General features: G+C 32.0%; 2 protein-coding genes across 2 annotated transcripts in view; one reads left to right on the top strand and one right to left on the bottom strand.

Annotated features, from left to right (window-relative positions):
• Positions 1-26,163, top strand: part of LOC135129243 (synaptic vesicular amine transporter) — a 101,629-nt gene extending 75,466 nt beyond the window's left edge. Inside the window, exons 3-11 of the mRNA XM_064056396.1 lie at positions 4,918-5,088; positions 5,141-5,306; positions 5,747-5,805; positions 10,627-10,893; positions 19,124-19,225; positions 19,282-19,508; positions 22,813-22,996; positions 23,179-23,312; positions 25,610-26,163. Of these exons, the coding sequence (XP_063912466.1) occupies positions 4,918-5,088; positions 5,141-5,306; positions 5,747-5,805; positions 10,627-10,893; positions 19,124-19,225; positions 19,282-19,508; positions 22,813-22,996; positions 23,179-23,312; positions 25,610-25,678 (1,379 nt within the window). The 3' untranslated portion in view covers positions 25,679-26,163. The remainder of the gene's footprint in view (positions 1-4,917; positions 5,089-5,140; positions 5,307-5,746; positions 5,806-10,626; positions 10,894-19,123; positions 19,226-19,281; positions 19,509-22,812; positions 22,997-23,178; positions 23,313-25,609) is intronic.
• Positions 23,816-25,597, bottom strand: LOC135129242 (pyruvate kinase-like). Its single transcript, XM_064056395.1, has one exon. It carries the CDS (start codon positions 25,529-25,531, stop codon positions 23,855-23,857), a length of 1,677 nt encoding a protein of 558 aa, XP_063912465.1. The 5' UTR covers positions 25,532-25,597; the 3' UTR covers positions 23,816-23,854.
• Positions 26,164-26,750: the final 587 nt, after the last annotated feature.

The raw sequence follows: 26,750 nt of genomic DNA, 5'->3' as shown, positions 1-26,750 counted from the left end.
GGGCGGGGCGTAATGTTTGTTTTTTTTTCAATATATAGAGTTTTCTTTCAACAACAAGATAGTTAAACATATTCTCAGTTTCTTGCTGGGAAAAAAAGGCGTCATATATTAAGAAAAAACGGACTAAATATAAGCCCCGCCCAGCCACCCCTTCTTGATTGTGATGAATGTTTTATTCATCGTGAGTGAAGGGCGGAGTTTTCTTGCAAAATCCTCATCTCTCTACAAGAAATTACCATATGAAAGACATCACAATTGAGATTGGGGCGGGTGGGTGGGGCGTAATTTTTGTTCTTTTTTTAATATATAGAGTTTTCTTTCAACAACAACCTGATGATAATTAGATAGATCAGTTTTCGATCCTTTCTTAAAAATAGGCTTAACATATCATATTTTTCCACCAAAGCTGGAACAACTGCCACTTGAGATGATTTGTTGTACAAAACATAATGTCACCAAAGCTGCAACAATTACCACTTGGGATGATTTATTGTACAAAACATAATGGAAATGATATACTTTGAGCACATTCTTAAAAAAAAAGATGAAGTACCATTTGGCATTAAAACATGAGACGACTTTAGACGATTTCAGCTGGTTTAGAACTTTAGAAGAGGATTCTGAGAAATTTCAAGATCTATATCCATAATATTAATAGTATTTTTAGACACAGAGGGACTCCAAGAATTATCTGTCCAATACAACGTAAAATCCGAAAACAATAACCATAGACTGAACAGAATCAACTATAGTGTCCTTGTAATAAATACATGACGATTTATCTTAATTCACTCTCTAATTAAAAAAAAAAAATACATAACGGACCTTAAAGTTTTGCTAACTTACTCATATTTTTTATTATTTCAGTTACCCATTTAATTTAACTGAAATTTGTAGAACAGAGTAGTCATGATAGTACTACATACAGGATGACTGAAGTACTACATACAGGATGACTGACAAAAATCCTTTGACGCTGTATGTTGCTTATTTTTACCCGATTTGAATAAACGATGCACCAAATAAAATCCTTGTGAAAACACTGGAATATGAGTCCATCTGATATTTTTATTGTGGACTGTTTTCGACAGATGACAGTCAGCTTAATTCATAGATGTTAAATTAAGTTACCTAGATACCCGACTACCTAACCCTGCGCTGCAGAGAGAAGTGAAGCTTCAAGGTCGAGTGGCCGCCATTTGTCAGAAAGGCAAAACATTGCTGTCAATGTATGATCGCTTGGTAATATATTAGGAAAATAGTGCTAAATACAGGGTGTTATTGAAATACATGGAAACAAAAAATCTGGTGAATGTAGGGAACCTAAGAAGTCAAATGAACGTTTGTTGTTTTAGTAAAATTTTGAAAGGAAAATTTAACCCCTATCCAAACATTCATTCCTCCACTGATAAGTAATGGTTTCACGAAAAAATGTGAAACCTAGTAACTGAAAACTGCCGAGGTGTAACTACTGTTGCTATTAATTTATTGCTAGCAACAAATAAACAATGACAATAATTAATGAACTGACAATTAAAACTTCAAAATCATAATTTAATCAACCATAAAATGAAACAAAACGTAACGTATGCAACTAGAGCAAGTTTTCAAAATGTCCACCACCATTTCGTATACACGCTTCCGCACGTCTAATCAATGATTGTTGCCTTGTTCATGTAGAGTTCTCCACACCACAAAAGATGAAACTCCCACTCGGTAAGACAATCGTCTAATGCTTATACCTGGATCGTTTTCAACGACATTCAAAATTTCTTCTTCGGCATCAAGTGTCCGTTCTGTCCTTTCACGACCACGATCACTAAAACGAGGTTGAAATTTCCCATTTTTTCGTAGACGCTGAACAACGTTAGCAAATGTTTTATGATTTGGCAATCTTCGTTCGGGAAATGCTTCTTGGTATAAACGTCGAGCTTCCAAGGAGTTTCTTAAGGCTTGTCCATATATCAGAACCATGTCAGTCATTTCAGAATTAGAAAAATTCATTTTGTTCTTCCAAAAAATTGCAAAAACGTCAAAAAATGATGGGCTAATGAATGTATTGTAATGTTAACAAGCAACAATTTTACCTACTTTTCTATATTTGATGCATAAATTCTCTATATCATGACCAATTACCTTAAAAAAAGTTTCCATCTATTTCAAAAATACCCTGTATATGTATGTACGTTGCGAACTGTTTCATGTGTATTAGGGGTGAATGTGTATGATTACGTGAATTAAAGTATAGTTCCAAAAAGTGTTGGTTTATTAAAAGCGAAATATGCCGGCATCGTGTTCCGCATTTGGGTGTACAAATCGGTTTAAACCAGGAGGAAACATCCAGTTTTTTGGGTAATTTGCGGTCGATTGCTAAATCGGTTTGTCATTTTATTATGTGATTTTGTCTTTAGATTTCCCCTGAAAAATGAAAAGCTCTTGGAACAGTGGGTTAGAGTAATGAAAAGAAAAAAATTTACACCAACAAAAGCCAGTAAATTGTGTAGCGACCCTTTCACTGAAAGTGATTATTTGGTGCGTCCTGGCACGTATTTACTGCTTAGGTATTTTTTTAATTTTAATGACTTCTGATTTATGTAAGAATTGGAAAACTATTTTAATAATTTTTCCTCAATAACGTAACATTTGTAGTATATTTTAAGTTATATGTACTTTTGTTGTATGTCAGGATTGGCAAGCTAACAATAAAATGTGCACCTGATTTCCTTAGAACAAATAAATAATATTTTACCCTTACTTTCACCATTACCGTAATACGATTCTACAGTATTTTGCCTCTTTGACAAATGGCCGCCATAGGCTTCACTTTACGCGACGCAGTTGCGCATCTAGTAGAGTATAAGGTTAAAATCTATGGCTTAATTAGCCAATAACACGTGACGTCACGCTGTGGCGGGAACTCAGCGTTTGACAAGCGCCGTGAAACTCCATAAGTGACAATGTTAACATTTTCGCATTTTATTTAAAAGTGTGGGTATTTATCTAGAAAATAAACACGTGAATAGCTTCTTTCATATCTTTTCTGTGTATCTGGGTGCTTTTTTTGGCGATTTGAGTTTAAAAAACCATAATAAAAATAAAAATACAGAACGCTGTTTTGGTCTGAATTCCTCGTCACCCAAAATACATCCGTGTATTTTAAGCGGTAAATCGGAAATTAATATTTTCGTTTAAGGTTAATGTGACAGGTTTAAGTGAAGGTGTGTGATTTGTTTTTAAAGTATGGATAATTTAAGTGATTATGCACGATGTCTTTCTGTCAAAGAGAAAAACAGATGTGTACAAAAGTTAAACAATTTAAACGGCGTAGATTCTTATACTCGTATGTACAATGAGTGCAAGTGATTTTAATTTGTGTTTAGACGATTCTCTACCATAACAATGAATACCATTCCAAACTTTTTTATTTTTGGAATAAGTAAAATAACCCACAATGAAATTCGTGCATTCAAAACTCTACAGGCATTTATTCAGTTTTCTCTTTTTTAAACGACTGTGTCTTTCAACATTACAAGTATTATGAGTGGATTTATTTTGATATCCTAAATTTTGTGATGGAACATAATCAGGATGGTCCACATCCGACAAATCTGCGGGTTTACCTAAAAGAGCACCAATGTAGTAATTTATTAGAAACTGTAAATCTAATAGGTAGTTACTGTACTTAAAATAAAATGATCCGAACAAACATAGGAATACTTTACTTTGGCTTCGTTAAATCCACCCGTTTCAAAGCTTTTAACCAAAGCTTCCGCCTTTTTTTCCCCATCCTGTATATATTTACCTTTATTGTTGCTAATTGCTGGGAAAGGAAAATAAAATTTGTCCGCATTTCTGGTGGTTCGATTCGCGCAACCCATAACAGCATAAAATTTAAGCATTTTCTCCTAAAATACAAAATATTATAATACTAAGATGCTAGTGTATATGTATATATATACATTGATGTACATTAACAAAGATTTAATTTGCAAAACAAATAATATAAGATGCAGCGAAGTTAACCTGTACATCACATTGGAAAACTTTATTTTTTAAGCATATTCAAACGTTATGGTGCGTTTTACAGATATCTACACAATCTAGAAACTGTAACAAACTTACCAAACTATAAAAACACAGTTGACACACTCTCAAATTTAAATGAATTCCGAAAATATTAGCATTGACTCTTATGAGAAAACCGGCTAGTTGTCAAACGCTGCCATCTTGATGACCTCGGATGACGTCAGTGTATTTGGCTAATTTTTTTAATGGTACTGTGTATATTTTCTGATCTGTGTAGATAAATAAATATAAAAAAAAAGATAAATACGCAACAGAAAACTAGATACAAACTATTTATTAAATTACACCAAGACTGAACAATGTTAATAATCATTTGGACAAAATCTTAAATCTCCATTTTTAAATATGGTAAAGATGAGAATTTCTTAATTTGATGATTTTTTTACATAAAAATGCAGTTATGGTGAAAACTTTTAATCAAATCAAAAAAAGGAAGTTAAATCGGTAAGAATATTGATATAGGGTGCAAGATTCGCGACAAATGTGTGTCTTCGTCGTTAGACAGTTGGGACATCCTGTATATGTAGATACATAGGTATATTGGAACAAAAAAAAGGAGATTACGACATAACAAATCAAAATAGATGTGGCATTTTAAACTGCATTCACGATAAAGTAAATCTGTCTTCCATTTTTATTCACGATAGTTTAGTAGACAACTACATTTTTATTTTTTAATAAAGTTAATAGTGCAGATATTACACGATACACGAGTCATTTGCTCATTAAGTACCTTGTAATATGTGTCCTGCTTTTCCTCGATCTCTTGCAAAGCACTTACCGATCGATATCGCAATATTCGCATACTATTACGTCTATTTCTCGTTACAGTACCGATAATTCCTGAATTCTTGTACGACATCAATCACCCCAATGCTACTTTGGACAAACTAAGTCGAGTGACAACAACTACGACTCCTTCACCAACACCGAATCCATGTGCACAATATATAAAGAATCAAAATGCCGACATTTCTGTTACGACATCGTCTAACGATTTCGGTAAGTGTATTTCAGTGTGATAACGAAATCAATGAAAATCTGTTTTATTTAGACAACGTGTCAACAGTATTCACAACCACGTTAGATCCAGAACAGGAAGAGCAAAAAATGCGGCACCATGATCTTGTACAAGAAACCGTAGAAGTGGGAATGATGTTTGCTTCGAAGGCATTTGTGCAGTTATTGGCAAATCCATTTGTTGGACCTCTAACTCACAAGTAAGTGAAATTAAACTCGTTACAAAACGAGACAATGGCAATACAATTGAATAAAAGAATTAAGTAACACTGTACTTGTTTTCTTTTTTTTGACTTTTTATCAAGTTTAGGAAAAATTGTGTAATTACGAAACTTACGGTTGGATAAGAGTGTTTTCAGTCGGGTTTCTTATTTTACTTGTCAATCATATAACGCAGCGAGGCATTAATATGGTTTATAATCAGTTAATAAAAGTTACATACACATATTTTATAAAGGAGTTTTTAATAGCGGTCGTTGAAAAATGCGGAGAAAGCTATTCGATTTTCCAATTAATTTTCGTATATATAAACCACAAGAACTTTTAATTTGCTTTTTTGACAGTGTCACGATTCCTGGGAGATTTTTTTTTATTTATCAATGTCGGTTTAATTTATCAACTTTATTTGTATCTGTTGCAGAATAGGCTACAGCATCCCCATGTTTGCAGGTTTCGTCATAATGTTTCTTTCCACAATAAGTAAGTAAAATTTTCCTTTGACTACATATAAAAAAGTTAAATCCCCCGAATCTACCTAAATAGCTTATTTAATGAAAAATTTCCGTGATGTTTACATAATCAACCATTTTAATTGTAAATTTTCACAGTGTCGCCGCACAAAATCTCGGTAAAACAAATTAAATTACATTTTCAAAGTAAACTTTCATAATCGAAATGTTTGACTGTCTTTTTTAATTAATAGGATTAGGGACTAAAAAATACATTAATTATGAGAAGGGTTTAAATGTTTGATTTACGTGAGGTTTAAATGGCTGAAACGGAAAAAAAGTGGGACTGAAACATTTTAATGACCGTTTTTATTTATTATTAATAATCACAAAATTCACTTCTCATTTTGTAATAATTCATAAGGTGCTTTTCATGCTACTAAAATTAATGCATATGATTTGTTCATAATTCATCCATGAAATTTCAAATTTTTTACTGACACGTTGTTAAAATCATTTTGTTCAAAAATCTGTGGTTTTAATTCAGATTAATATCAAACAGGACTGTGTAAATTGCTGCTGATTTAATGACAATAAACCTCTATTTTAAATTTTTAAATTTAATTTACATATAGATTTAATTATGTCAGCCGGCAACGAAAAACAAAAAATATATATACAGTATACAGGGTAATTTATTATCGTGTTGTGCTTGTTAAAACCAACAATAAGCCACTTAGAATTTGTAAAACAATATAGGTGTTCCAATAAATTTAGTCGTGACCTTTTGTAATAACTCATAATCAGGGAGCGCTAGCTTATTGACTCACCCACCCTATACATACGGATGTCCCAGTTTATTGTACGTGTTTAACTTTAATATTTCAGTTATTTAAAAAAAAACAGAAATTTGGAATTTAGAGTGGTTATTAGCACACAAAAAATATATCAAATGTATATGCTAGTGGTATTAAGTATATCGCTTTTGCTTTTATCGGCAATGATCTCAACTTTTTCTTTTCAAAGATAATAAATAATAATGTATGTTTATTTTTAATATGTTATTAGAATATATTTTTATTTTTTCAGTGATGCAGCAGTCATTGATTTGGTTTAGTTTCTTCAACCAATTTTAACTGACTGCGTCTCAGTTTATTTGTCAGAGACATTTCAAAAGATATAACTTTCAAATCTTGAACGATTAATTGGTATAAAACCATCCACAAAATAAACTGGTTCTGGTTTTCTGGAAATTATTCTATTTATTAGAGATTTATTTTTTTTTTATTTTAAAATATACAAACAAATATATACATATAGGCTGTCTGGAATGTCCCGAACACCCTTAAGTGTATTATCGAGAAATGCCGATAAGCACTTTGGCAACGCTGAATGTATCTAAATAATTTGTTACCAAATGAAATTTACTCAAATTTTTATGTTATGTATGTTGTTACAAATGTATAATATACGTTCATTTCTATTTTTTTGCGTCAACTGGCCACATTTCAGAAGTCATACTACACAAACGTTCATTTTATTGCCTTCTTTGTGTTAATTAGCAGTTATAAATTTCAAACTTCTGTGTTTTCCAAAAAACTGAGGTACTATGATAAAACCAGTAACTGACACACTCTGTATATATATCCATGCTGTTTTTGAAATGAAAGAAAGTTTTCTTGAGGTAATTGATCAAATTTGTTAAATTACACTCAATAGTTTAAAAATAAATCAGAAGTAATATGTCTAATTTAAAAAAGGCACAGTTGAAAAATACTTGTTACTTATAGGAGCTGCTAGGATGTGTGTAATGAATTTATAGCTAGCAATATGGTTAAAGGTCGTCACTCCTAGTTGCTAGGGCTTTACCAGTGGGGATGGGAAAGCCTAAATAAGGGTTAAATTCCCTTAAAGATTTTTCTAATAAAACAATAATCGTTTATTTAACCTAGAATGCTTAAATTCACCAGATTTTTCCTCTCCGAATCTCATAAATAATTAGACATAGAAAAAAGTCACAGACGAAAGTTGTACGGTTTTTGAAGACTATAGTCTAAAATTATTTTTAATTATACAGACTGTTCTGTTTTTAAGACGTAACGCAAACTTACTTTTTTTAAATGAAAAAGTATTTTCAATCACAGTTTATTTTGAGATTTCGATGCGACATTGCCACGTTATTCCAATTTTCTTGAAATTTTTTAGTAATGGAATCGCACTGGGATTATTTTTGAAATCGGTGTTTTTCTGTAGAGATAAATAAAGATACGCGCTTTGTTGTGACACCCTGTATTATTGCATCTTATTCTATTCTTTATTCTCTTTCTTTTAGATGAAGTGTTTTCCATATTTAAACTTGATAATTACTGCGATTTTTTACTTTTTTAAGACACATTAGAAGAATGAGAACAAAAAAAAATCAGATAAGATATAATAATAAACTACAGGCTGTTTTACTTGAAAAAAACTGAAATATCGCTTTTCAAAATTGTAAAATTTCAGAATTTTTATTAAACACTGTAAATCTGATTTAACTGATACCACAAGAAAGCACATACATACCTAGTAACACAAATTTTAAAAATACCCTACTGCGATATTTTGTGAACCCCCATGCCAAAAAATTTCAAAAAAATTGGAATAACGTGGCAACGTCGCATCAGAATTTCACAAATAAACTGTAGTTATAATATCTAGGAAGAGGCTAATGAGAATATGTAAAAAAACGAATTTGTGTGATAATTGTTAACATCTTGACGACCGCTCACTTAGTGACTCACCCTGTATATATACCACGTGTTTGAAAAAAAGCCCAGGCCCATAGTTGTCTTATTTTTTAGAACAGAGCATACCTCAAACTAAATCGTTTTAAATACACTACAAAATATACTTCGAGAAATTAATGTTTATTTATTTTGTCTACAACATTCAATTTTTTTTAATGACATCCTACATATTTTATTAGAAATTCTTTTAGAGATTTGGTTTCTGAATTCACTGATGTAGCATGATATCATATTTTAGTAAAAAGTCATCAAATTAATCCAATTTTTGTGTCAAAACGGCTGTGATGAATTTATGGACACAATTATTTGCGAATACAAATCTAGTTTCTTCATGCCAAAATTAATGTCAGCAAGTTTGATAATAATTTTTGTAACTTTTGTTAATTTCTTCTATCTACACGAAAATAAGAATTAAAAAAATGTTTGATCATCAATAATTGTTAATGTTTGAAAATATTCCGGTATGATACATCAGAAAAATATGTCTACAGGAATATCTAAAAAAATATATAGGGTGTCACTAAAAAAAATCCAAATCACATCGTGGTATATTTAAAAGAGATATTTTGAGTATCACACAGTGTGGTACTTGAAACAATAAGACAACTAGTGGCTTGGGTTTTGTTTTCAAACACAGGGTATATATATCGCACTAACATATATATTTTTGTAAACAATATGGTCCTAAGTTATAAATTAAACAGCCCCTACACACATAAAGTTTGCTGTAATAAAACGACTAAGATCAAAACTTTAAACAAAAGTTATCTAGTTTTCTCTATTAAAAACTGCCTACATTTTTGAATCGAAATTGCAATATCTAAAACTGTTTACTCTATACCCCGTAGAATATTGTTTAAGAACGCTGTTACCGATAGTATTGAAAAAAAAATTAACATGAACTCTGTACGAATAAACATTATCTACAAGCCTGCTGCTGATATCCACATTTTCTTCGGTTCCGAATAATATGAGTACATTGATGAGAACTTTCCAGATAATGTATACTTTCATCCATATTGGATTTTACTGGAAGTACTCTTCCCAGAGCTTCCATTACAACACTTTTTAGAATACAAGTTGTTTATAATTTTCAGTGATGGGTTGGTATGACAATAAATCGTGCCAACTACAAACCTGATTCTTTAAGATTATTTTTATAAAATAACATTTGTATTTCTTTGAAGTATTATTTCGTCAAAATTGAATAAAATAGTGTATACAACCACTCCAAGAACTACCTTAACGGCCCTGCGTGAGCTAAATGTTGTTCTCGGTGAATTAAAAACGCTTACCTCAAGATTTTTTGTGGACGTTATACAGGTTATTTTCTGCAAACCTACAAAAATCTTCAGTAGTTGTCAGCTTATTCAATAAAACCAAAAAAAAAAGTAAATTCGGTACATTTTATGTAGGATAAAAATTGTTTGAGGAAATTTTTCCTTTGATCTTAATTTTTCTAAATTTTATGCAGGGAACTAGTGCATCAATAGCTAATGAGGTGCTGAACAGTCTTACAAAATTTGTTGTTATACTTACTTTTTAACTATACATCATCAAAGATTGCTCTCTTGTAGATCTAAGCGGCGATTTTTTACTATAATTCGTAGCATTTTGCTCAACGACGTCCAGATGGTGCTTATCCATATAAAAAATGGCTTTATTATGTAATATTACATTAAGTCTGCCATATTTTTACCGAATTCTGTCATTCCTGGAAGGTCGGCTCGAACCATAAAGCATGCAGCACGCCCTGATTAAACACCCCAGCCGTCGATAAATTTGTTATCGTAAAAGGACGTACATCTGAAGGCGCTTTGTGATAATTCCACGTATAAGTGGTCCTAATTAAATCACTTCCGGAAGCTGCGCTAATAGGAGTCGGCTTCGGGACTAATGGAGGTGCGCCGTAGACAAAGATAAAATACGATTCGCGTCCCTTCAAGCAGTAATCTCTGTGCGATTTTTTCTTTCCGTTCTTATCCGCACTGAAACTTCTTCGCTCTTGGCCAACTTCGCCAGTCAAAATCAGCGAAAGGACTAATTGGAATTGTGTATCTTTTCAGTATTTGCATTCGGTCGGAGCTACAGCGTTTTGTTCATCGCGAGGGCACTTCAAGGAATCGGATCTTCCTGTTCCAGCGTATCCGGCATGGGAATGTTGGCTGAACGTTATCCTGACGACAAGGAGCGAGGAAATGCAATGGGTATTGCACTGGGAGGATTGGCTTTGGGGGTACTAATTGGGCCACCGTTTGGAGGAGTCATGTACGAATTTGTCGGCAAGTCGGCGCCGTTCCTCGTTTTGTCAGCTCTGGCCCTAGGAGATGGTCGTAAGTTTACTTTTACATACCCACAGATTTCTATGTTTTGACACTGTGGTGAGTATCACGAACAACTGAAAGTTGGAGGTTTAATTCCAGCTAGAAACCTAGAATCCTAGAAGCATTGGTTAAATTGTATGCATGTAAACCTTAAATTTAACTCAGGAGTACAGTTGATCATTTTGCTTCCTAACTTTAAAATATCAAATGATTTGATATTTTAAAGTTAGGAAGCAGGGTTTTAGTTTGTTTGATTTCCTAATTCAGGAGCTTGTAGAATAAGCGAAAACTTTATTATAATGACATTCCAATAGATCTTCAGACTTTGCAAGTATGAGACGTTAATTTGTGATGGAATATTTGGGATAATTCAAAAATACTGCACGTGCAATATTCTTAATGGTCGAAAAACGCGCCTATTTTTGGAAGGAGTTGCTACATATACTCGTATGTATTATATAATTTGTGACAAATTTTTGTCATTTCACAATTATTGCCATTAAAATTTTATATTTACTTATTAAAATTCAATTATTTTAGATTTTCATGTTTTTCAAAATTATTTAACCACACTGTCAAAAATGGTCTTTTTATATCATCAAATTTGCGATAAAGTTGTAGTTGTTTACATAACATTTTTGAAAGACAGATAAATTTAGAAATAAATCCTTCGAATCAATTAAAAATTTTTCGTTTTCGAACAGTGTTTTAAACAACACACAAAACAATTAACAACCTCAAAAGCAAAGATTATTACTGAACATGTGTGAAAATGTTATAAGAAAAACATGCCACTAATTAGGCTTTAACCCATTGTCTATTGTTTACTTCCTAAATTTGGCGAATTCTAAAATTGCAATTTCATTTATTGTACAGTGAGATGTCTTGTTAATAATTAAAAACACAAAAAAAGTAAAATCTAAATGTATGCAACTTTATAACCAACAAAAACTAAAATTACTTTGATGTATACAGGGTGTTCTGTTTTTGACAGAAAAAAAACAGCTTAATTTTCTTAAATAGAATTCGTATATAGAACATGAAAATGTTGTTTTTCCCTTCAGAACCTTTACAAACATATTTTATTTGTGAACTTCTTTTGCAATGTTATCAACCCAATCCAATTTTCTTGAAATTTTTTAATGAAACAAAAGTTCAGAAAAAAAATTCGCCATATGGTAATTTTTATCATATCTGTTGGTCTGTTGCAATATATCTATCGGAAATTATCTATTACACATTACAGACATGATTACAGCTGTAAATTTAAAAAGCACACAGATAAACTATCAACTTCAAGTATAGAAAGTACTTAACCAAAAAGAAAAAGAATACTAAAGAAAGTAAATTGCCTTAATGAAATGCAGGGTGTCCTATAAGAAAAAAAAAAAAACTCTAAAGTTATATATTTAGACAAAAATTTCCTCGTCTCTGAAGTACAGTGGATCAAATATAGCTTCTTTGAAAAATAATAAAATTTAATTTTGTGAATTTAGTATAGGTAAAGAACCATGCAATATAAATAACACTCCGGTGGAGAGGGCGCTGTCCGCATGGTTACCGACAATATTAAATTTATTTAAAGCAGATAATCAAGCGGAAAAGTATATGTATTATCAATACATGCTTAACTTCGACTGCTTACACGTATATCGAAAGAATGCGACTGGTTGACCATCAGAATAATCCGAAGAATTTGAATAATTTTGTCTCCTCAAAACAGAACAGGCGAGCGTAGCATTAGTATATTTTCAAATTTTCTAGAAAATGGGGTGAGTCTTTATTGAACTGATAAAAAAATTGTGACCCATGGGATATTGAAACCACTTTCGCGTTAGTAATTCAACATTTTTACAGCACGGCCATGGAGTTTACCACATATCAATCAGTGCTCTTATCCTATAATATTTTTAATAACGCAGATTGAATTTTTTTGGGAAAATCCAGATGCCTACGGTGGAAAATCAAGGCGGATTCATAAACTACAAATGTTAAGAATATGTTATTTTATAAAATTTAAATGGCGTTTCCTAACAAAATTTTGAGAATATGACATTAAATTGTTGGGGGCGGGGGATTTCAGAGGATTAGGCCAGTAGTTTCGGAAATTATCGGTCTAATAAAAATCCACAGAGACAGACAGACGGAAATGGGAGACATATTTTTTCGTAGTGTACAGGTCGTGAAACGTCCGGGAAGTTAAAATGAGCTATGTACAGGATGAGTCACTAAGTGCGCGTTTCGCAATATCCCATTCATTATTAGAAATAGAAAATAGTCAAAGACCAAACTTATACGAACTAGACTCTAAAATTATTTTTATGGTGTAACACACGTCTTAGTTTTTTTAAATGAAACACCCTATATATATTGACATATTTTAATGGACTTCTTCTTAGGCTTAGTTTATTTTTGACATTACGGTGCCACGTTATTCCAATTTTCTTGAAATTTTTTAGAGTGGAAGCACTGGAAGCTTTCACAAAAAAATCACAGTAGCGTTAATTTTAAAATCTGCGTTACAAAATTTTGTGGAAAAGTAAAGAACGGCGCGAACTTTGTTGTGGTATAAATAAGATTAAATTTTCATAAACAGAGTGTTTATAAAAAATGTTTTAATAATTAAAATTTTCAAATACCTATCGATATTTCGTTTTCAAACAGAGAACACTCTGTATTTTGTTACTGCATTCTATTTTTTGTTCTCTTTCTTTTTTGTTGAATATTTTCTATATTTAAAGTTGATAGTTACTGTGATTTTTTAGTTTTTTAAAAATCACATCAATAATATTAGAAAAATGAGATCAAGTAATAGAGTAAGATACAGTTATAAAATACAGGTATTCCATTTGAAAAAACTGAAATATCGATATTTAAAAATTGTAAAGTTTTAGAATTTTTTATAAACACTCTGTATATAAAAATTTCAATTAGTTGCTACCAAACAAAGCTCATACCTTTATTTATCCTTCCACAAAATATTGTAAAAAATAACCATACTTTTTGTAAACCCTTTTATTGTCCAAAAAATAAAAAAAAATTGGAAAAACTTGGCAATGTCGGAATTTCAAAAATAAACGATGATTATAACGCCTAAGAATACATCAGTCAGAAATGTGTAAAAATATATAGGGTGTTTCATTAAAAAAAAACTTGTGTGTTACGTCTTCAAAACACAACACTCTGTATAGTTAAAAATAATTTTAGTGTTAGTCCTCAAGGAACCGTACAACTTTGGTCTTTAACTTTTTTTCTATATATATATATATTTTCTGTATATTCGAAAACTATGATATTTAAGATTTTTTATTAACACTCTGTATATTAGGACTCAATTTTATTAACCCTACAAGAAAGCACATACTTCTTTTTGATGCACACATTTGTTAAAAATAGGGTAAATAAAAGCTGGAATACAAAATACTTGTAAAACTTAGAAGAGAACCATAGAATATATGAAAATACATGGAAAGTATATAAATATTAAGAAAAATCTGCAATAATTTTAGAAATAGAACACTGCCAATTTGAACATGATTTTAGTTTCAGTTACTCAAACATCGCTCTTTAACTTTTTTTCTCTAAACCTGTATCTTTTTAGATTAGATACACTTATTCTCCGTGTTTAAAGACATGCATTATTATTCGTTTATTAATGGTAAAGATTACCCATATTACGATTAACCAAAATAAATCCCAAAACAGAATAAAGAATGCCGCTGACTAGTTTGCTCCCCCAACATTCGAAGTTCCTACGAAGTCTTATTAGTGCGTTCTTCTAAAAGTGTTTATCTTCTTTTCAAATATTATTTGAGGTTATCGTAGACAACTGGTCGACAAATATTCAGTAACACAAACAAATCTTCATTGCACGTTTTACACGTAATAAAGAAAGATTTTTTTTTCAAGAAATTTGTAAACATTAGTGCAATAAATGTTACATTTTTAGAGTCATTGTTAAAAAATTAAGACATACATATTACCTTTGTTTTCTCAAATACACAGCCATCTTTTTACAACAAGAAACTAAAAACATGGTTAAAATGGTACATTTTTGCAAGAACATATGAATTTTGCAATTATGGGGCGGAGCCTAATTGCAAAATCGATATTTCCTTATACAAATTTTCCATTTTAAACATTTTTTAAGTTTCTTGTTGTCAAAAAAAGTGTACACATATTAAAACAAAAAGGAAAAGTAAGCCCGCCCACCCGCCCCATTCAATTGTAATGATATTTTTTATTCGCCGTGAACCAAGGGGGAGGCGCTTAACTGCAAAATGGTTATTTCTTTACAAAAAATTAAAAACATGTTTTTCAGTATCGTGTTGTTCAAAGAACACTATGTATTTTAAGAAAAAAAGGCAAAATATTAGCCCCACCCACCCCATCTCAATTGTAATGTTTTTTCTTATGCTCAAGAACTTAAAACACGTTTAAAATGGTAAATTTTTGTGAGAAAATATAGATTTTGCAATTAAGCTCCGCCCCTAGGTCTGCCAACGAATAAAAACTTCATTACTATGTGATCAAAGGCAGGTAGATAGGTGGAGCTTCATTTTTGGCTTTAATTTTTTCTTAATATACTTAGTATTCTTTGAATTACACGATACTCAAAAACATGTCTTACATGGTAATTTCTTATCGAGAAATAATAAGGATTTTTCTATTAAATTCCGCTCCTTTGTCTCTAGATCATTAAAAAAAAACATTACAATTGAGATAGGGCGGGTGGGCGGGGCGTATATTTTGCTATTTTTCTTAACATATGTTAAGACTGTATTTTGCCTTTTTGTCTTAATATGTGTAGACTTATTTCGACAACAAGAAACTTAAAACATGTCTAAAATGGTAAATTTTTGTAGTAATCAACTTAAATCCTTCACTATTTTTCTACTTTCTTCATTAATTCCAGTGGCGGCTCGGAAGCTTTTGAAATGGGGGACACAATTTGATTGATGGGTTAAATATGAAGATATAAAATAGGTTGTCATTACCAATTAATAGACGAAATTATGTGACGAAAATAAATACAAAAATACATTCAACAAAAATGTGTCCACATACCTTCATGTCATAGATCATTCACGCCAGTATTAATCCAGGCCGGTGGTTTTAACTCATTACTGAGCGGAGACACAAAACAATTTATTTTTTTCACATTATATATAAATTATCTATGAAAGTTTCTCGTTTTGCCACGAACACTTTTTTTTATTAATAAATTGGGGGTGACGATTTTTTACTAAATATTCAACCGAATTCATTATTTTTATTAAAAATCAAACAATTTCACTCGTGCACCCGCAGTTGGTGGGCACAGTCATAATTTTGTTTGCGTCTAAAAAAGTGACCATTTTTTCCTTTTGGGCTTTGCTAACTTCTTTCTCTTTTTTACGTTTGTTCTCCCCATTAGTTTCCATATAAAAATGTGATTTAAACGTTCAGGATTCGAACAACACTTTCAAAATGCCAAAATGACAAACGTATGAATGCTGCTATATTCGTTGCTTTCGAAAAAAAAAACGGGAAAAAACCTAACTTCATTTGATTTAAATAAAGATATCGTTAAGAATTTAAGAAATAACGAAATTATTAAATCCGAGATTACTAGAATAGCAAAAACTGAAGGACGGTCGTTACAATTAGAAAAATAACGATGTTGTTATAATATCAATCGTTATAACAAAGTACAAACAGAATCGCACCGATTATCTTGAATAAATTCTGGAACGTGATGCGTTAGAGAACAAACAAATGTAACAGAAAATTTTAGTAAATGAAAATCTAATTTTAACAGTAGGTAATAGGTGTGAAATGTTAAAGACTTAATAAGGACCATATAGATTTATGTACCGAGTGATTCAGAAAGTCAATTCATTTTTTGTAACTAACAACATCACGAATTCTCTCATAGGAGTTTTGTACGCTACCGATTTAAAATGAAACACACAAAAGATGCAACTAGGTATAGTATGTATTATTATTACTATGTATCATAACTAAGCCGAAAAGAATTTAGAAATGATTGTGATCACAAACACCCTGATATGGACTTGGGGAAGGTACAATGGGGCCAAAGGCGAGGCCTAAGTGCCGGCTGGCTACGGTCAGCCCCCATAAATTAAGAATCCAGATCACAAAATTAAAAAAACAACGACTTGTTGTGAAAAACAACTAAATTAAAACCAAAATTAAATCATCAAATGTATTACACTTTTGAGACAAAATTTAAATGATTAACAAATTAATTACAAAGTGTATTACATATTTTACAAAACACTGTAAAAATTTCAGAACAGTTGACACACAAGAACTAAATAATAAACAAAAGAACTCATTGAAATATAATTGCTCAGGTCCAAAAACTTGCATTCTTTTCACACAAGAAATATTACGAAGTTCTTTGAGACTAACTACTTCAACAATAATTGCTTTTAATAATTGAAAAACCTGTAACCAGTATAACGTCAATATTAAAAATTACAAGAACTTACGTCATGGGGTGTTAAATCTAAATGCACATTGAACCAGTTTAGAATAGAACAGAATTAACTATGGCAAATACATAAATGATAAAGCTACGTGAGATACCTACATTCTTCCAGATCAACTTCATTTATTCTAACATCTGCAGTATATGATACTCATTTCACACAGATGTATAAGTAAAAAACGTTAACAATTAATGGGTTGATATTTAATAAGTATTACTTCACAATTGCAAAATTTAAAGGCAACAACAACTTAGGAGGATAAAATTAATGGGCCAACTGATCCTTGATTAATTTGATTTAGTTCAAAATCAGGTAAATGAAGTTGAAGGAATATTTCCTACAAATTATACAGTCTCTTGGAAGTGTACAGTTGCGGACAGTGAATTTCGTCTACACAATTCACGCGAATTCACAAAAATTCACTGTAGTCGGTGCTTTATTGTCATGATGACTGACGTAAGTGTTGTCAAATTTAATTTAGCTTCGAACCTGCCATCGATTAGTTATTTTAATGAAGGTAAACTAATATCCCTTTTCCAAGACGGGATGTCGCTACACTTTTCGGCTTACCGCGGACTAGTGTTAGTTATCGTATAAAAAAATGTTTGCCCCTTTATGTCAAAATGACAAAAAAAAGGTTAGAAAGATCTAAGGGCTAATTTAGAATTTTTTTCTGTCAAAGAAATTGGGTGGACGAAATTCACTGTCCACGACCGTACTTGAATACCATCCAGCCCGGTAAGTTGACGCCAATTGACTTGACACGATTGGTTACGTTGTTACTAGGCGCGCACACATATGGTTTTAAAGCACGTTTTTTGTGCCGTTTTTTTATAGACTGGTGTTTATTCAATGTAATACTAAATTGTTAACATGAGTGGTCATATTGCTTATAGCCAAATCTTTCAGAATTTTGACAAAACATCAATATTTAATCGTATTAACACACATACATTTATGAAGTCATTATTTTAACAATATCTAAAAACTGTAATTACTTTTGAGGCAGTTCTTCAAATGTGAAAGAAAAAGGAAAATTTATAGAGTGAATGGTAACTAATACATCACTGGCACTAACTTTCTAGAAGAATTTTTTATGACGACTTGAATTGTATATGAAATAATACAATTTCAGTATTCAATTTCACAATATGCCATAAATAAGAGTAATATAAGGTAAACATTGATAAAATGCGTCACGGATTAATTCCCAGTAAAAGTTTAATTATAGATATTTATAATTGTTCCTTTAGAATGAAGCACTTCTTCTGGTGTTTGTCGAGCTTTGTATAGTTATGTGGATTCTTCCACGCTGTTACGCTTCGCAGACATGAAGGTTTTCTCAGGTTTTGATTTCATTCGTTCACTCGATCCACTTCAGTAAATAAGTATGCCCCCATTACACATCTATATTTTGCTCGACCGTTAGGTCGAGAAACGACAAAATCAAACAACAATAAAACATTTAAATATTACATTTTCCCAAACAATTCGTTGTTAATTTGTTTTTATCAAATAGTTTCATAAATCTCTAAAAATGTCACGTTTTAATAGTTCGTGGTTTGGAAACAAATTGCTTGCATCTGTTGTTGTTTCCAAATAATTTTTCATAATGTTGAATAATCAAAGGCAAATTTGTTACAGGCAGCAAGCGCACCACATTTTATTTGCTTTTAAATGCAACATGTATTGACAAATTAGTTAGCTATCAACACAATCGTGAATAATCCTGCTTTTTTCAGTTTTACAATTGTTGATGTTACAACCAGCAATAGTACGACAAGAATCAGATCCGCCGTCTTTGAAAGCGCTAGTAACCGATCCGTACATCATCATTGCAGCAGGTACTGCATCTAATACTCCTCAGAAATATTCATACTTATCTTCGTTATGTAAAAAGGTGCTATAACATTCGCCAACATGGGAATCGCAATGCTGGAACCTTCCCTTCCCATATGGATGATGGACACGATGGGTGCCGAACGGTGGAAGCAGGGAGTAACTTTTCTTCCTGCTAGTATCTCGTACCTGATCGGTACCAACCTTTTCGGACCCTTGGGACACCGAATGGGACGCTGGTTAGCCGCTTTATTAGGACTGGTCATCATCGGAATTTGTTTAATGTTGGTAAGGGAACCACTTTACAATGTTTTTATTTTATTTTATTTTATTTTATTTTATTTTATTTTATTTTATTTGTGTCTAAATCCTTGCAGTTTAGTTTAGGTCTAGTTTGTTAGCAGCGTGTAAATTCCCTGAAAAATGCCAGAGATTATTCCTAATTCCCAAAGATGTTGATGATACACGAATTGTGCACTATGTCGACGAAGTTGTTAGAAAATTTTTCCCGGAGTTCATTCCAAGAAGCTTGTCATTTCAAAAAAACGCTTTCTGCTCCAATGGAAATGACATTTTTGAGTGAATGTGCAAATAAATTTCTGAAAAGAACTGTTTTTAATGTAAAGATGATTTTTCCAGGATGAAATAACAAGCAATAAAACAAAAAAATATATAGGACGTATCATGTGAAAATCACAGTCAGGTTGATTAATTAAATAAATCGATGTAAAATTTTAGTCAAAATTTAAAATCAGTTTATAAAAATTTTAATTTTTGCCTTTTTAGGTATCTGTTTCAATTATTTATTAGGTTCAAAAATTAGTTATAGCCAATTAAAATTAATTTTGTTAAAAACTTTTCTGGGGCGTAGTTTTACACATAGCGCTAAGCATATCATTTAAAGAAGTCATACGGATTTAATCAAAGATGACTCAAGTACAAATTATGTTGCTCACCCGATAAAAACTTAATTTTGCTTCATACAGTGTTATTTTTTTTATATTTCTTAAAACTATGTTTCTCTGTTATTTATTCCTGATATATCCAAATTTTGTTTACACTTAGAAATAATATTTATGATTTTACTTTTTTATTTATAATTAAAACTCAATTGCAGAGTTTTTAAAGCCAAAACTACCCTACACTATATTATATTGTTTAAGCTACTGAGAAAAAGTTGTTGAATTTAAAAATGCTAAAAACGCAGGAACAATTTTTTTTTAATCATTAATCATTTCAAGGCTAATTTACAACTCTACATTTTAAATTTTCAGTAAAAAAGAAATATAAATAAAATAAAATAAATACAGGTGATGCAGAAAAACTATTGTAGAAGAAATGTAAGGATAATAATTAGAGAATACATCCACATTTATTATACTACAGCCAGTAAGTAAAAAAAAAATCAAAAAAATTTTGGAATATCACATAATACTAGGTGATCTTTTAAATTTTTAGTCTAGTCATCCAAGAATTTGTTGACAAAACAAATTCAGCCGAAAAGTATGTCGTAACTTGACACAGTTTTTAATTTTAGGGTACGTGCAATTGTAGTGAAAACTAAATCAGAAAGATTAGTAAGTATATGACAGAACAGTTTAATTATAAAAACCATAAATATTCAGGTAAAAAATATAATTTACATATAGTTTTTCAAATAAAATAGAATGTTAATTATAATAATAAGAAGGTGTGAATTGTAAGAGAGAGACTTAAAAAATGGCTTATAACATTTGAATTTGATATATAATTTAATAATATTTTAGTTTTTATTTAAGTATGACTCATTTATCAGAAATGCATAGCTTCACAGAGAATGAAATTTAATTAAAATTTTCAATATACATTATGTTGTAAGAAAGGTTGAACCACAATGTAAACATTTTTCAAAACTAGACATTTTAATAATGAGTGAACAGTCAAATCACAATAATTATGTTCGTTGGAGAATCTTCAACAAGCATCAGGAATTTTTTGAAAACCTTCGGAACACACATGAAGTAGTTTTGAAAATAAATAAAATTGTTTTGCTTAGTATATTTGATCGTCGATTCATTGTTAAAAAGACATAATAAAACATATAAGGTGTCATAGCCAAAATTTCTGAGGGCGCAGCATATTGGTGGAAATTTATCAAAAAACCAAAATTTTCTAGTGTTCCATGGGAACACACATATATATTAATTTATTTAGTAAATGACCACTTGAGTACACCGCTTACGAGATACCCAATATGGAGTTCTAATTAATTTTAAACCAAATGTCATATCTCAATATTTTTCTGGATTGTATAACAAAAATTGACTACAACCAAAAATATTACTCCAATTGGTAATAACAGTATAAATAAATTGTAGGAGGTAGTAATATTAATAAAAATGGAGACAATAAAACTACAAGCTATGTACTAAAAAAAAAATTAATCTAAAGTAATTTAGACAGAACTTCCATTCAAACATTCAAACAAATTCACCGTCTTAGAAAGAAAAAATGTCGGCGAGGATGACATTCGAACTCACGCCCAGACTACAAGTTGCTTAATTTCCTTACGTCACCCGGACACGATCTGCTTGTCTCATATGTATGTGTGCGAGATATCAATTACGTGAATGAGAGAAACAATCCAAATAATTGTGATTTCTGATAATTGTGATAACTTCGATTTTTTGTTCGAAAATTTGGATGCCTAGGATAAGGCGGATTCATAAACCACAAGTACAGGAGTATTCTATTTTTGTAAAATTGAACTGCTGTTCACAAAGTAAAATCTTGCCGTGATCAAATTGTTTTATTATATTTTATACACACAACATTCCTAAAATACATATAAAATTTTATCAGTCAGTCCGGTAGTTTCGAAGATTATCTGTCTAATAAAAATGGACACAGATGACAAACGGCGACAGGAGGAAACGATAAACGGGGGACATATTGTTTCTTACTCTAGAAGTCATCAAATGTCAAGAAAATATGAAAGTAGCCATCCATCAGATGGATCCTAGTACAGTACTTCTTTAGCTTACAATCGGGAAGTAATTAATAGAGAATTATAAATCTAAATTAAGATTGTAATAACTTTTGCAGATTATGTTCTGTAAAAAAAATAATGGCAACTTCTAACTGAAGAAAGTTGTGAATGTTTTACATTTTCAGAAATCGTACCGATTAAAAAAAAAGTCGTTTTTGAGACACCTGTAAGAATTGTTTATTCATATAAGAAATATTTCAGAATTTGGCTCAATTTTATGAACAAATGTTTTCTGTTTAGAATTAATTCAGATACTAATGATAATTCAGATTAGACTGCGTAAATAGATTGTTAAAAAAATAGGAAGAAAAAACTATTTTGAAAATAAAAATAAATTTAAAAAATGTGACACTCAGTGCTCAATACGATAAAAACTCCTGCAAATCTTGCACTAAACTTGAAAAAATCGTTTCACTGGTTACAAAAACAATTTATAAAAATTATGCTGCATGCCCCACATGTTTCGGCTAAAAAAATTACATTTATTTATTTTCAAAACTTGAACTCAAATTCAGTTAGTTTGAGCACATCACATCCTTTTGTGACATTTAATTTCTATTTCAGATACCCCTCGCAACAAGCATGAATCACTTGATCGTCCCAAATGCTGGGCTTGGATTTGCGATAGGGATGGTCGACAGTTCCATGATGCCAGAATTGGGTTATTTGGTCGACATTCGACATACGGCCGTCTATGGCAGTGTCTACGCTATCGGTGACGTTGCTTTCTGCCTTGGTTTCGCTATTGGTAATAATTTAACATAATCTTATCTTGCGTAAGCTACACTTTCTTTGTTAGATTTTTGTGGTTATTTTCATAGCGAGTTTTGGTATTAGTGCGTTAGTTTATTTCCTACTTTCTCACTCATGCAAAACTGATTTATGTTTAAATGTTATGCGTACATGACTTACATTTTTTCTGGGGTCTAGGTCCAGCTATGAGTGGAACCTTAGTTAAAAAGATTGGCTTCGAATGGATGCTTTTTGGTATTGCCATACTGAATTTTCTGTACGCTCCCCTACTCATCAGTTTGAAGAGCCCACCGACTAAAGAAGAAAAGAAGGTAATGTTCCATTACTTGTGTTATTGTACTCGGTTTGTTCATTTATTTTTTCGCTTTAAATAAATAAACTAAGTTACACAACTTTGTAATCGTAATAACTTATAACATATTAAATTTCATTGCGTTTTTTTTTTAATATATTTTAATATCACAGAGAAAACTTATGGACAAAGTGAATTATTATCAATAATAGTTTTCAGTTACTTTTTCAAAATTTTGAAGCTTTATCCACTACATTTAAGTGTTAAAATAGATTGACATAAATGATATATGGATATAATGTAGATTTGCATATTCGCTTGACGTATAAGTGTATTGATTTTATTATACATATATGTACAACCATCTTTATAAATACAGACTAGTTATTATAACTCCATTTCTAACTTAGACAACAAAGGTCAACATGATGACGAAAATTCTCAAGATTAAATTAAAAATTAAAGTTTAAAATAAACTCGTGTGTTATGGCTTTAATTCACTCGAGAACTGAAACAAAGATATCTTTAAATATTTGTTTTATATAAAATATATGCTTTCATTCATCCATACAATTTGGAGTAATCGATCATATCACATACACATGGTTCACCATCTGGTGATTTTGTCACATATAAAACTCTTAGCGTATCCGTGTTTCCAGAACCTTTACGCGAACCACTAATTACAACAACCGGATCTCCAGCTCTTATGAACCCTTTCCACTTCCCAAAGCTGACACCAAAACTGATCCTAAATTCAGTATCTTTTGTCCAGTCCTCCTGCCTTTCAACGGTGTAAATCAACGGCAAGATACCCCTGTGTAAATTGGCTTGTCTTGCAGTTTGAGCATAGCGTGTTATAGCAAGAATCGGACAGTGTGGCCGATATTTCGATAAAAGAAAAGCCGACCTGCCTGACGATGTTATAACGATTATAGCAGCTGCCAGACATTTCGCTGCAGTTTCAACAGCTGCGATAGCAATAGCGTGAGCTGGCTCCAAAGGAGGTATAACTTTACTACTAAGCTCATGAAAAAACTCTCTTTGCCAAAATGCCGATTCCGCTTCTTTGCAAATTTTTGCCATGGTCTGGATAGTCTCAACAGGATACTCCCCTTTAGCAGTTTCTATTGACAACATGACACAGTCAGCACCGTCCAGTACAGCATTAGCAACGTCTGTACATTCGGCACGAGTAGGTCGTGGTTTTTTTGTCATAGAGTGAAGTAACTGATTAGCACAGATAACAGGTTTACCAAATGTGTTACATTTGGCTATAATAGATTTCTGAGCCAGAAATAACTTCTCTACTGGAAGTTCAATTCCTAAATCACTTCTGCCTATCATGATGCCATCTGATGCTTTAATAATTTCATCTATGTTTTCCACTCCTTGCTGATTCTCGATTTTGGCAATTATCTTTATTCGGCGTCCATTGTGGCCAAGGACGTCCCGTAACTCAGTCAGAGCAGCAGCTTCTCGAATGTAGGACGCAAATATTATGTCGATATTCTGTTCTACTCCGAAACGTAAATCTTCTTTGTCTTTTAGAGAAACAACAGGTAGATCAATTGCTACACCTGGTAGATTAACTCCTTTGCAACCACCAAGGGTTCCCCCATGTTCAATGGTACAAGTTAAAACCGATCCTTGAATATTGGTGCATATCAAAGAAATAACACCACTGTCTATGTAAATCCTGTTTCCCACTTGAACTACTTTCTGAATGTTGTCATAATCTATGTACATTACGCTAGCGCTTCCTTTCTCAAAATATGCCTTGTCAGTCGTCAGCTTGATCTGTTCGCCATTTCTAAGTTCGACTTCAGCATCTATTCCGCCTTCAAAATATCCAATTCGAATTTCAGGTCCTTTAACATCTACAGCTATCGCCATGGGAAATTCCAGTCCAAGTCGTGTAGAATAATTGTTCGCTGCCGTCCTTATATTTTGAATTGATTGCGCATGTTCCTCATGTGAACCATGAGAGAAGTTTAAACGAGCAATATTCATTCCTGTCTCCATCATTCTTTCTAATGTGTCTACATTAGAAGACGAAGGACCTATCGTACAAATGATTCCTGTAAGTCTCACATATGATGGAGCTGAATTCACATCTAGTTCACAAGCGTGGTCTAAGTAGCTGGTGGCGTGAGAAGCTACGAGTTGTTTTGGAGGTGCACAATGTAGACATTCTGTTTCACTTTCTTCAAAATCATCAACAGTACTCCAAACCATGTTTATCAAAAATAAAATAGTACAAAAATGACAGTGTCAGTTATAAAAAATGAAGTAACTCGATGTTTTTTTTTTCAGTCTCTGCTACTAGACGAGAAGACATCGGTGAGGTACGTGACGTACCAGAACGAAGATGAGGAGGAGTAAATGTGGCAACGATGCAATAATATTAGAAGTTCTCGAATGTTCCACAAAAGATTCGGGTGTGTGTAAATTGCTTCGAGGTTGTTGGAACATGGTCTTGTTAAATTTTCACGCTCTGAGAGCGTATCTGGACAGACTTTCAGAGTTTCTTTCGTGTTAAGTTAAAGCATTGTAAGATAAAAGATTGTGCTTCTGTAACCCAAAATCGACTCTTTGATGGGAGTTGCACTTGTCAAAATTCCCTAACTTTTCGGGGGCCCTCGTTATGGATTAATGTGAATGGCTGCACATAATCCGTTCCGGCAGGAGGCGAGGCAATCAGAGTCCCTCGAAGCACAAGAAACCTATTGGCGTAAGTGTTGATGAATAAAACGGCGCTCCCATCGTAAGCCCGGCTAATGATTGCCATACAACATTATTAAGTGTCTAATCTTATTTGTAATACGTGTAGCAACTATTCGGCTGAAATATGCATATAAGAGAATTGCTGAGCCAATCAAAACACATCATTTTGGAAAAGCCTGGTGTGCTGGGGTCAGCCCCTGGAAATGCAGTAAGGGGACCTTAATGTTCATGCTTATTTATCGTTAATTGTATAACCAATCAGTATAACCTGTGACTCGGTCGTTGTGTTTTATCTGTCTGTCGTCTCCGCAGATATTTTACCTTCAGGAGGTCCGAGCTCCTCAGAAGATTATTGTGAAGAGACAATAATCATCATTGTAATAATCAGTCCCAATATACCTGTGACCAATATAAACATTTTCGTTAAAAGCTGGTAAGGGTCCGAACAACAAGGGCAATCATGCTGATACGCGTGTTGCCGTTACAGTATTATTGCTAAACAATAGGGCCGTAAGTTGGTACCTGGTTTAGATGTAGTGTAATTGCATGTTATTCTTATAGAGATCTATATAACACTCGATATGTAGAGTGGCTATTACTGGTATTTAATGTTTGATGTTAATATCTGTATTATTTGTGGTGTAATAAATGGAACAAAAGTTATTAAACTAAAAACACGTTTTATTAAATACCCATCCCTCATCATTACCCCACTCGTCGAGAAAATAAA

Source organism: Zophobas morio, unplaced genomic scaffold, assembly GCF_036711695.1.
Source record: "Zophobas morio isolate AGI-343-1 ecotype UQ-CSIRO unplaced genomic scaffold, CSIRO_AGI_Zmor_V1 ptg000014l, whole genome shotgun sequence".
Classification (NCBI taxonomy): Eukaryota; Metazoa; Arthropoda; class Insecta; order Coleoptera; family Tenebrionidae; genus Zophobas; species Zophobas morio.
This window is presented reverse-complemented; position numbering and strand designations above follow the sequence as displayed.

Bases quoted from the DNA above. Each gene is read 5' to 3' on its own strand.
- LOC135129242 (XM_064056395.1), bottom strand. From the start codon at position 25,531: ATGGTTTGGAGTACTGTTGATGATTTTGAAGAAAGTGAAACAGAATGT.